General features: G+C 39.8%; 1 protein-coding gene across 1 annotated transcript in view; it reads right to left on the bottom strand.

Annotated features, from left to right (window-relative positions):
• The window catches only part of gpc5a (glypican 5a), a 105,367-nt gene that overhangs the window by 52,333 nt on the left and 40,678 nt on the right, over nucleotides 1–12,356 (bottom strand). Inside the window, exon 7 of the mRNA XM_034557024.1 lies at nucleotides 1,172–1,292. Coding sequence (XP_034412915.1) covers nucleotides 1,172–1,292 — 121 coding nt within the window. The remainder of the gene's footprint in view (nucleotides 1–1,171; nucleotides 1,293–12,356) is intronic.

Below are 12,356 nucleotides of genomic sequence, written 5' to 3'. Positions count from 1 at the left end.
ACGAGTTAACTGATAATGAGTGAGACATGAGTGTTAGACCCAAGTGTCATTTTTCTTCGCTGCTTGTGACGGCACGGACAGGTTCACACAACACCTCAGTTTAAAAACAACTGAGTATGTTTACAGTCACTGAAGGACTTGCTCCCAGAAGATTATATATGATGACATAATGTCTGCTAATCTGACGTTCGTGATCTGTTTCACAGTGACAGTAAATCATGCGCAGCAGATAACCAATGTCTTACCTTTCAAGACTTAAATGCATGAAATAGTTTTTCTCCTTTGGGTTAAAATTCACGGGACCGAAAGGACATATGCAAAGAAGCACATTTAAGACGCTGCTGGCACAAACACACACAGAGAGAAAGACATTTACACAGTGAATGTCATCGAGGCAGATCAGGTGCTCTCAAGTTATGATATAGATTTATGTGTTCCGACATCCCACAGATGGTGTGAATTAGTCAGGGAGGGGGTGCCAGCCTGAGGTCAAGAGAGATGACCTGGCCTTCAGCCCGCCACTTGGGAAGGCAGAGCAACAGACATGTGAAGCTGCTGCTGCAGTGCAACAACCCAGCAGCTGTTATTGAAGCTGCAGAAGAGAAAGTGCTCCAGTAAACTGCCCTAATCTCATCATACTGAGAGATAAACGGCACTGAAAGGAGCCGCAGCAGCACAAACTTGCAGGCCGGGTGATAGAAAAGCTACATTGATTTTGACAAAGAGCAGAAAAAGAATTTTGTAAATATGAAGACACGCAAAGCAGACAAAATGGGTTTCTAAATGTTGAAAGATTTTTTTTTTTCATTGCCTGGAGATGATTTTGCATTTGAAACTAGTTTTCTATTAGTCGGTACTTACTGGTGATGAAAGATGATGAGATTATTCAAAAAGGTCACGAATTAGAGGCTAAAGCTTTGTGAGCAGTTATTTCTTTTCTGTGCACCTTGAATAACAAGCCAAAAGCTAAAGAGAGATATTTAATGTTCCATAAACTCACAAAGACGCACAGAGACTCAGCATATTGCCCGAGGAGACAGAAACCATATGTTTGAAAGAATGAGGGATGGAATTAAAGATTTAAAGTGGGGTGAGAGCTGCAACGAAAAGAGAAATAAATCCTATAATGTAGATACACAGTAAATATATAGAGACGACGAGGGAGGCTCACCTGATTGATGTGCTTCAGCTTGTCAATGATCTGATTGATGACAGGGTCTGCTCCTTTCACTTTCACTTCAGGGTTGGCACTCTGAGCCTTGATCCCGTTGCCGACCACACGCAGGGTGTAGCTGTGAATGAGGCCAGTACAAAAGACAGAGCGGCCTGTGAGTGTTTCCATACATCCATCAGGCTGGTTAAAGCATATGTGAAGGGCCAGTGGTGGAAAGTGATTAAGCACATTTACTAGAAGATTATTTTACTATATGCTTCTACGCCACAACGTTTCAGAGGGAAATAAACTCACTACATTTATTTCACAGGAGTAGGCACCAGTTACTTTTCACATTAAGAGACGAGCACATAAAATATATGATGAGCTTATGAAAACACCATGCTTCGTTACAGAATAAACCAGTGGATACAAACGATTAGTCTGCTGATTTGTTATAAAAGTAGAGTGCGATGTTTCATTTTTCTCAGTTGTTAGCAGTTCCACCAAAGAGACTTTTTCTCACCTAACAGCCGGTTTAATTAAGATTAGAGAAAAGTACAGACAATGTAGACAGATTTGAGTGGCAGAATTTTGCCTTCTCTACTTTCCTCTCTTATTAATCATCTCATGACACCGACGTCTATGTAGAAACCACGGGCTGAACTAAACGACCCACCTGTATGTAGAGTGGTGACTACTGGTTCTATAGCTACAATTATATGTATAAATCAAATATTAGTAACATGTCTCTGCAGAAGGAGTTCCCATTTTCAATACTTTAAGTAGGTTTTGGTGATAATACTTCTTTCATTTACTTTTGTAGTTTCATAAAAGCATGATTTTTGCTTGTGGGGGAATTCTTACGTTGTATGATTTGGTACTTTTTACTTTTGAGGTATTGAATACTTCTTCCACCACTGAGAAATACACCGGCGTTGTGTTTGAAAAGCAAACTCGACACTGAAGAAAGAGTCTAATTCTTTATCTCTTCTTCTCTTGTGGGGCAATACTAAAATATGATCAATATTCTGAACTCATACAAAGGTGATGGCATAATTTATATGTCGGCACACCCTGCGGTTAAAGTAGGATTTGTAATGCGGGGGAAACATGAGCAGCCGCGTGTCTCTGCTGCAGTGCTGCAAGGCTGCACATTACATGTATGGTTTCATAAAAACTATATATCAAGCTCTTTATGCTCTCTCCTAGAAATTAAACTATTAAACCACAGTGCGAGGACGGTATACTCAACTATTCATTTATGATCTGTGCTTTAACGTCTCAATATGCGGCATTAATCCTTGTTCTAAAGCAGTTCCTTGTTGTTATAGCTAGATAATAGTCTTCAGTTCACCTCAAGGACTCCTCACTCTTTAGGTTGAATACAGCTTGTCATGACTTTGACCATGACAGCCGGTGAGTGAGAACAATTCAATCTCCAGCATATCGCTTAATCAAACTAGTAGACCAAGGTAAAGGCACTATGCTGAAATACCTGTGCATGCGTGTGTGCATGCGTGTGAGTGTGAGTGTGTATGTGTGCCTGTGTGTGTGTGCCTGTGTGTGTGTGCCTGTGTGTGTGTGTGTGTGTGTGTGTGTGTGTGTGTGTGTGTGTGTGTGTGTGTGTGTGTGTGTGTGTGCTGTGTGTGTGTGCCTGTGTGTGTGTGCGTGTGTGTGTGTGTGTGTGTGTGTGTGTGTGTGTGTGTGTGTGTGTGTGTGTGTGTGTGTGTGTATGGGGGATAGAAAGGGTCAGGGAGGGCAAGACATGCCTGCACGTGATTATTTCCTAAAAGTCTCATATGTGTGTCTGTGTACGACTCAGATGGATACAATCATATTGTGAATTTTGAAAATTCTTACATTTATACTTTTTTCAATAAGGTAATCTGGAAGTATTGAAAATGGTTGGATCAAATGACTTGGAAACAAATGTTCAAAGACACCACTAGAATATAATTCTACGTATGTAACACTGTTCACTACTCAGTGTGTGTGGCGTGCGTGTGTGCGTGCGTGCGTGCGTGCGGAGTAGACCAATGAAGTGTTAGCCTGATGTCTCTATGAAATTTAAATATCTGGATTAGAGAATTAACATGAAAACATTACAAAATGTTTTAAATGTCTGGTGGGTGATTTTGTTGCAACCAACACAAATTGGTGAGTGCTCTTCAAGCAATACAAGGTCAGAAAGGGAAAGAAAAAGTATGAATAAATAAAGTGCAGGAAGGCTGGGTGTCTAATTTATTTAAAAGAAAAGGTTGGTGGCAGAATTCAAATTTAGTACGAATGTCTGGGTCCTTGAGATGCAATTCTGATGTTAATTTCCTACAAATCGGAACTCCTAAATGTGATTAGTTTTGGAAAAAATACAGCTGCCACTCTGTGTCCCTTATTACTTGTTATCAGCAGTTGGTCTATTATCGCCACTATTTTTCTTATTAGGCTCTCTCTTCTCTTGTTGTGTGGCTCTGTGCTCTCTGTCTCTGCTTTGGCTGCTGTCTTTCTTGTAGCAGCCGCGTCAAATGAAATATTAAAGTGAACATTTGAAATGTGTCGACAACAGTCCTTTGCTAATTTAGAGAGCAGATGCAAATAGTGAAAGTTGTATTCATAAAATGCCTTTTTCGTTTATACAAAGGACGATATAAAAGAGAAAGGGAAAAAAAACACAATCTTGGAAAGACAAGAGAAAAGTAAACATTTTGGTTACAAGATGCAAGTCTACATACATGAATAGGCTTTCAGAGAAACAGCGATGACCAATCGATCCCCAACCACTTGAACTTATCAGCAAACATCGTTTGCACGCAGAGTAAATTGATTCGTTTTGCATAAATTGTCTCTGGCTTTTTGCTTGTTGACACCATCCTCTGAAAAGCCTGGATTCAAGGATGTAAACCCTTTTTAAACTTCTTTGAAAGAAATATAATGATACAGCTCTTTGAGACTTTTGGACAAATATATTGGACCTAATGGTTCTAGTTGTGTGTGTTTTTAGTCAGTAAATGTCCTCCATTGCTTTACAGTTGGTTGTGTATAGAGAAAATATCTTTACAAGCCAAAGCTCGCCAGGTGACCTGCAATTTGGAAATGTAAATAATAGCCCTTACATATTATACATTTGATCAATGGTATTGATGAATAAATACAATAACTGGGACTTAAACATCGTTAAACTCAAGCATCATGCTGTATACGACATATACTAAACATGTGCCAGCCTTTGATCAAAGACATGCTGATGGTTCGACCGTTCTTCAAACAAAATTGAGTATAAACATCTAATCTAAAAACATCTAAATTAGAGAAGAGACTGGAGACATCTTGCGGGTCAGCTGCATGTTGGATTTGAGAGTAACCGGGGTTACTGCAGTGCGTGTCAACGAGTTCTTTTTTTTCTGCCATAACAGGGTTTCTCCGAATAATTGGCTCCTTGTGCGCATTGACCAAAATGCAAGTGTGAAAGTGAAGGCCTTGTTTGCTGGCTGCAGCAGGTGCCTCCGGCTTGAGGCTGATGTGTTTGGACTAAACTGCACCTGAACCGTGTATACTTGAGCTATGATCCTACTGCCTCCAGCTCTGTTGAATCCCTGGACACAACTGCTGAGATGAAGATTGTGTGTGTGAGAAATTGAATGAGGATAGTCATTGTTGGGTTTGCCACTACAATAAATTGCTAGTGGTGAAATAAGGGTTGAACTCTATGCTAAATGCACTTGTTGCTTATAGTTATTGTGAGACGCGGTCCTACAAATCCACCTTTTCATGACCTGTACTGCAGTCTTTCCCCTCCTTTCTGTACAGTGTGATTAATAGCAGATTGAGGAGATTACATTAGAGCCATCTGTGCCCAGTTTCGCTCAATGAAAATGTGAACAGCCTGTATTTTAAAAACTGTGTGTTACAACCAAAAGCTGTTTTATACTGTGAAAACCACAGGCATGTATGATTTATTTGCGAGTGAGTAGTTAGTGCAGTTAAATGTGGAGGAAGAAATATCACTTGTATCCATAAACACACACACACGCATGCACACACACACACACACGCACGCACACACGCACGCACACACGCACACACACACACACACACACACACACACGTACAGGCAGCTCCTCTTGCATTCAGTAAGCAATCCATTTCATTATGCCACTGGGATCCATAACCTGAAACACATACAATCTCTTGTAACAGGCTGCAGCACAAGGCCTCTCTGGGAGTTGCAACCCCAGAAAGTAAAGGTCTGCTCCTTAAATGGTGTCATAGATAAAAAGAAGCAAAAAATACTGATCATATCATCCGATATTCTTCAGGGTGAGTAAAAAGCACACAGTTGCATCAAGCACAACCTACAAGAGGATATCAAACCGCTGAGTGATGAGAGTCTCTGTGGACCAGCAGCAGGATCCTATAATCCATATCCTTCACCCCCAAAGGGATTCTTGGTTTGCATCTCATCTCTGCTCAAACTGCTGTTCGGCTCCAGATTGGAAATTTCAATCATTTTATTCTTGGCTCATATCCCTCTCTCATTCAACTATAGTTGTCTCTTCACGCCTGGAACAAAAACATTTGAGGCCTCTTTTGTCTTGTTCCTTGACTCCGGGACAGAGTAGGATTGGTACGTCAAAGTCATTTACTCTGATCATAACACAAGAGGAACATGACTCTTTCTCAACCCAGTGTAGTGTAATACACTGGTTATGCATGAAAGGAAGATGCAAGCTACTGTGACAAATGTAATCCTTTCTATTTCTAATATTTTTGTCTTATCTTGTTTGTATCCCGTTGATTAAGGCAGTGGTGAGTAATAGTTGGGAACAACAATGATACATCAAATAATAATACCTGCAAAGGGGCACTCAGTAAGTAGAGTGCAGATCTTCGCCAGGTGTGTCTGCACCACTGCTGTAATATTGATTGAATGAACACAACCCACAATTGGATAACCCCCCCCCCCCCCCCCCCCCCCCCCCCCCCGCCATCTAGACTGCAAGTGTATCGGACGCAATTTTCACTCGCAGGTCTCTCCCAACAGATACTGTAAGTTCTCATTTTAATCTCCGTGTGCAGATGTCAGCACCAACTCTGTGCAGGCGTGTGTCCCAGCGCCGTCCCACGTGTTTCATCGCAATTTGACGTGTTGGTTTTGGCTTCAAGTCTATTTTGGTTAACATGTCGATGCCTAATAAAAAAGCACAGATTAACCGGTTCTCCGGTCAGCTGTGTGTGTGTAGTTCCGTTAGCTGTTAGCCAAACACACTGCTCAAAAAAACAGTTTTCCCCATTGACAGTCTATGGTTTTCCACCAGTGTGCCTTTGGCCACAGAAGTGGCAGAGGTTCGGAGATACACTCAGCTGTTTTATCACTTATCGGCCAGGGCCTGTTTAGGAGTAGCAGGCAATCTGGGGCCAGATAAACAGGAAATAAAAAAATAAAAAAATACCCACTGGCCACCCAAAATATAATGCAGTTTGGTGCTGCTGAATGCAATACTAGCAGTGGACAGACAGATAAGTACACAATAACTCATGGACGCATGCACATTCTGAAGCAATCGTATGATTCTCCTGGTAGAGATAAGAAGAAGAACAACAACAACAACACCTTTTTTTTTTCGAGGCCCAAATAGACAGAATTAGACATGAATTTGACCGTCGAAAAAACATCCAAAAAGACAAAACACAATCAAATGAAGAAAACTATTTGACACCAACACATATGCAACATAACAAAATGCACCGCATACATATTTAGAAATGCAAGTTGCACAGAAGATAAAAAATTAGGTTTCCAGAGAACACTAAAACTGAAGAACACCCCAGAGTTAATGCTAAGGCTGTTGCTAATGTAGTTATTTACTCTATTTAAACAATGAGCTGAAACCTGCTATAAAGCTCCGTAAAGCTGAGCGGAGCAAAAGATTCAGATGATAATTCTCTCTTGGTTTATTATTACAATTGCGAAATCCTTTTCCTCAAAATGAGCTTTACCTAAAAGCAACACTTAGAAACCAAGGTGCAGTGTTTCAATCAGCTTGTTGGGATTTCTGGAAGCAGTTTACAGAGTGCTACTGAACGTTCACAGCATCTTTTCATTAGCAGGTCAGAGACCGCTCCCACTGTTTTATGTCTATTAGTATGCTTCTGCTGGCTTTGAGGTATCAATCATGAGCTGCAGTTGAGCAGGCCTGTTAATTATTTGCCTTCACACTATCTGTCATTCAATTGTGAGTTCACATAATTACTTTGGTGATAAATAGAAACACTCAGACACAGTTTTTTCCCATTATGTTCTGCCTAATATGGGAAACGGGCCAAACATGAAGAAACAAGAAGGTAAGAGCCAATTCGGTTCATTCAAATGTCCATCTATTATCTGAATCCAAACCTTTTTTCACGGCGGTGTAGAAAAGGAAAAAGGCTGTCTAAATGCAGAAATATAGCTTTCCTGAGAGCAACTTCATCAACATGTTACGGAGAGAGGAGTTCAGTGGCTCGGGAGATGAAGGAGGTAGACCATGCACACTGTTCATGGTTGGCTGAGTGAGAAACAAAGCAGGCCTGTGGTTAGTAGGCTAGAAGGCAATACCTGTTACCCAGTCGTCACTGAGGAAACTAAAGTCCCTCTGGCTAATTGCCGAGCGCAGAGAGGATCTGGGAGAGACTGCCTCTTCAAAGCAGCCTGTTCGCTTGAGCTCAGAAGGACAGAAAGTTCTTCAGGCAAGACAATGTAACATATGCAGTTTAATGTGTAAAATCAACAAGGGGGCCAGGCTTCAAACAAACATCTGTTAGGTACAATAACCCAGAGTTAATATGGTAACGAACATTAACTCTGCAACACTGTAATTAAATAATACATCAACATTTACATACCTCCTGCAGTAAATAGGTCTATGTTTATATATCCATAACATGTGCCGCTAAATCAATAGAGGAATGCCATTTGTATTTGGGCACAAATTCACGAATCAGATAAATCAAGTGACTGACATACAACTTCTGCGGACAGGTTGTAAATAAGGTATTTATATAAAAGATTATTATAATTAGGATTACAAGGTTTGCCAGTATGTGTATCTAGAACTGTGTGCCTTTTATTGAGAGCTGTGACAAAGAGGATAATACAATTGCAGTCAACAGTGCCTCTGGCAAAGATTTAGCTCCAAACATCACGACCGCCATGTTTGTTCTAATTACTCGGAAGCCCTGAGCCTTGAAGTTGCATTGACTTGTGCCAGGAGGACACTATGGAATTAGCCAGACAGAGCTGTTTGAGCAAGGTGGCGGCAGTAATTAATATGGTCTGGTTGGTCGGTGGGTAATGGGCACTGTGAGACCGTTGTACTGAGATGTTGGGACTTGCTCTTATGAGGAGACAGATTAATCACAGATTTGTAATCACAAACTTCTGCCGGACTGTGTCAGTGCACTCTCACATCGGATGAAATGCAATTTTGGGGAAATGATGGAGGAAAGAAAAGTAGATTGCATAATATAAGCTTGAGAATGACAAAACACTGTTGGCCATAGATGTCTTTCTACCTTGTCCTGTATGGGAAACTGGGTAAAAATAACAACTGTATATGTATATATTAAATATGTTTTATATTTATACTTATTTATAGATGAGGATCTTTCTTTTTGGAGGCTTTTAGCAAACATAACTAAATTGTATGTTCAATGCAGAACATTCAAAATAGCCAGTTAGGATTTCTTTTAGGCTTCAAAGACCCAGAAAACATATTTTCCCAATCGGCTTCTTAATATGAAAAATGTGGTTCAACATGAAGGGAAAAAAATGCTATTGGACAAGTTTAATCCTATTGAGAGATTTCTGTATTTATTTTTAGGCTCTTTTCACTGATTTAAAGTCGACAGGGTCCAGTTGGGCGATAGCGACGTCACATACTACGAAGCACCAATCAAGAAACATATTACTGTTCTTATTTCTTTTTGTGTATCAACATTGAACATCACAGGGAATATGAGTAATAAAAGTATCTATAACATTTTTACTGCCAATGCACAGTGTCTGATTTATTTCCCCTCCAATATCGCTTAGTGCAACTCAAACATGATTAACATTTGTTTACGGCTATGTTTATTTCACTCAAAGCAATGAAAAAAAGTTAGAGAAACATTATGGTTTTAGTTAAATACTGAAAAGTTGATTTAAAAGCACTAAACAGGACACAAAGAGTTTTTTATACTAAACCAAAACCCCAATGTTTCCTTAACCTTGCTGTCTATAATTGTCCTTTGCAGCCTGAACCTACCAACACATCTGTGCCCCTCGAAACACTCACCCCATCCTTATTCATACGACTTCTCGACAGTCTTCTTTTATATGAGTGGCAGTTTTATGATGTGGGTTACTCTGGTTTCATGTTATGATAGTGTTGTTACTCTGTGCTGTTTATTTTGTTAATTTATCGTGGAACTGCTAAACCAATCTTCCAAACAAAGTCTGCCTTGATATTGATTTGGATTTGGAAGAATGTTGCCAATGAGTGTAATGCAGGCAGAAAGGATGCTTCCTCCAAATGTATTTGGAAAAGCAAGTTAGTCCTAATATAAACATATTGTGTAGGGGATGGAGTTGGACCAGTGTCACATGATTCAAATATTAAACTTGTTATACTTTGACTTATTCATTTGAATATACTTGTAATTCATCTGCCTTCAGGTCGATGTGCCCATTCGCTCTCTTTAACAATGACATAACAGCTTAGGATGGGCACTTTGTTTGTTTATTCATGTTTTCACAATGCGTATTGCTTAGGGAAATCACAACACGCGCTCTTTAAATGGCACAGAGCCCCAAGATCCCCGCACAAGAGTAGTGGAGTGTGAGCTGGTCGAACAGACAGTATGCTGAGACTACCGGTACATGAATTAGTTTAGTAGAATTAGTTTCCTTCAAAAGGACACCCGGCCACCAGCACACATTGGTGTTAATAGGTGAAGATATCAAAGTCAATGACATTTCTAACGGGAAAACCAAGCTAATGTCTATCAGTCGTTGAGGGAACAGTTGTAATGTCTCTTTGTGTTTCAGACGCTGCTGTTGTTGTTGTTGTTGTTGCTGTTGTTGCTGTTGCTATAACCTCCTGGTGCTCCAGCCTCACCTTGATAGCCACAAATAAACTATTTGTACACGTCCCGGCTAAACTGTATACCAACATCGCTTTCAAGACATTTACATAAACAAGTACCAGCCAGCATATGGCGCCGCACCTCTCAACACTGATGCCCAAAATGACACCTACCTCACGCACAGAAATCCATTATTAGGATCATAAAAGGCCGTCTTATAATGTAGCGATAATTTTCCCTTCAAAGCTAAGTAGCTCTGTGTGCATATGAGCTACTGCATCATCCATGTTGTGAATGCCAAAAAAGATATCAGAAGCCCTCAAATGGCAAATGGACTTTTATAACACCTCTTAAATAGTTGAGTGGTATAGAAGGTAATATAACGACACATTTAAAAGTTGGCTGACTAGGAAGTGCAACGGCCTCATAAAAGCAGATGGTCACTGAAAAAGGGGATTTTTAAAAGGTGTTAATGCCCCATAAGGACAATAATGTTCAGGTTTAAACAGATGTGGTGAGAGCAGGGCAGCAAATAAAAGACTCAGAGCTGTGAGGATATCCATGCTCAACATCCTCACATTCAAAATGATGTTCATCCGTTATGATTTACTGCAAAACACAAACAAATATCCTGCAGACTTTCATGTACAGACTTCTTGGTCTCAATCCAGTGGAGATTATCAAAATCATCACTCTAATGAAAAACATTTTTCCTCTCTGGAACCAAACTTAAGAGGCTTAGTCGTCCTTGCCATCCTCCTCCACTGACCGAGCTTGTCCAAATTCCAACACCTGCTTCATGGAGATGTAGAGGAGGAACATGGAGAGGACGATTATGGATTTATGAGGAGTTCTGTAAACACGCATAAACAAATCAACAAGCCTAGAGCAACACCCTTATTCCCAGGCTACCAAATAGCAGGATGTCAGTTTTAAAGTAAACACTCGAGCAATGATTGGACTTCCTCTCACAATGGCAGCGGCTCATAACAACGTGTTTATCCAGCCAGCAGTGGAGCCGAAGGAGCACTAATAGATTGTCATAAGGCTTGAGGAATAATAGATTGTCATAAGGCTTGAGGAAGCCTGCTGCACCCCTGTGTTGGGACATCTAAGCAGATTATTAATGTCATTAGTCACTGTCTGCAAATTATCAGTCATTGATTGTCAAATATGAGCGTGAATAAGCAGCAATTTAAAATAGATGGAGGTAAGCACTGACAGACGCGTTACCCTTTTGTGTACATTGCCAAGCAAACCATAAGATGGCATATTGTTATCATACTTCACAGTTAAAAAAGTAAAAAAGTTACCTATGGGACATTTTTGGCTGTGTGTTTAGAGACGTGGTGGAAAAAGTAATTTGCTCATTGACTGATCCATTAACTTTAGAACTATTACAGAGAAATGTATTTAAAGTATCAAAAGTAAAAGTACTCCCTATACAGAATATATGCCTATTTTTGGTTGCTGATTAACGTTAAGTACATTAATTTGAAGTGAGTCATTTACTAAGTATTCTATAACAATGCATAATACTTAATATGTTGATCATTGTAAAAATGTAAACTAGTAACTATGGAAATAAATAAAAGTACGATAGATTAAAAAGTACAAATTATCCCTCAGAAATATAAAGTGGAATAGTGGAAGTGTTTCTCAAATTGTTCTTCAGTACAATATTGGGTAACTTAACTTAGTAACTTAAAGCTCATCTAATGGGAGGCATCACCTTTATCGGAAAATTATCACTTGCTTTATGGAGCTTAATAGCAATATTTGGACCATTGTTTAGCTTTAGTCTTTTGGTTGACTCTCTCAAAGTATTGTTTTCAGAGGCAGCTGTTTTCATTTTTTAAAAACTCTGTAAACCTACGATATATGAGCTGCTCCACACCAAGCAGCAGACGGACAGAGCTGGAAACTTAGTGAAGCATTTAGCAGCTAAAGAAACAGATAATTCCCTCATGAGTTGGTAGAGACCAAAAACAGAGCTAAAAGAAAGTGAATATTGATCTGACATTCACGAGGTGGGCATAAACACAACAGATAACAAACTAATTAACATTAAAGTGTAGTTTTTGTGAACTTGCAATAA

Source organism: Cyclopterus lumpus, chromosome 3, assembly GCF_009769545.1.
Source record: "Cyclopterus lumpus isolate fCycLum1 chromosome 3, fCycLum1.pri, whole genome shotgun sequence".
Taxonomy (NCBI): domain Eukaryota; kingdom Metazoa; phylum Chordata; class Actinopteri; order Perciformes; family Cyclopteridae; genus Cyclopterus; species Cyclopterus lumpus.
The sequence above is the reverse complement of the archived record's forward strand: the minus strand, read 5'-3'. Positions and strand labels throughout refer to the sequence as shown.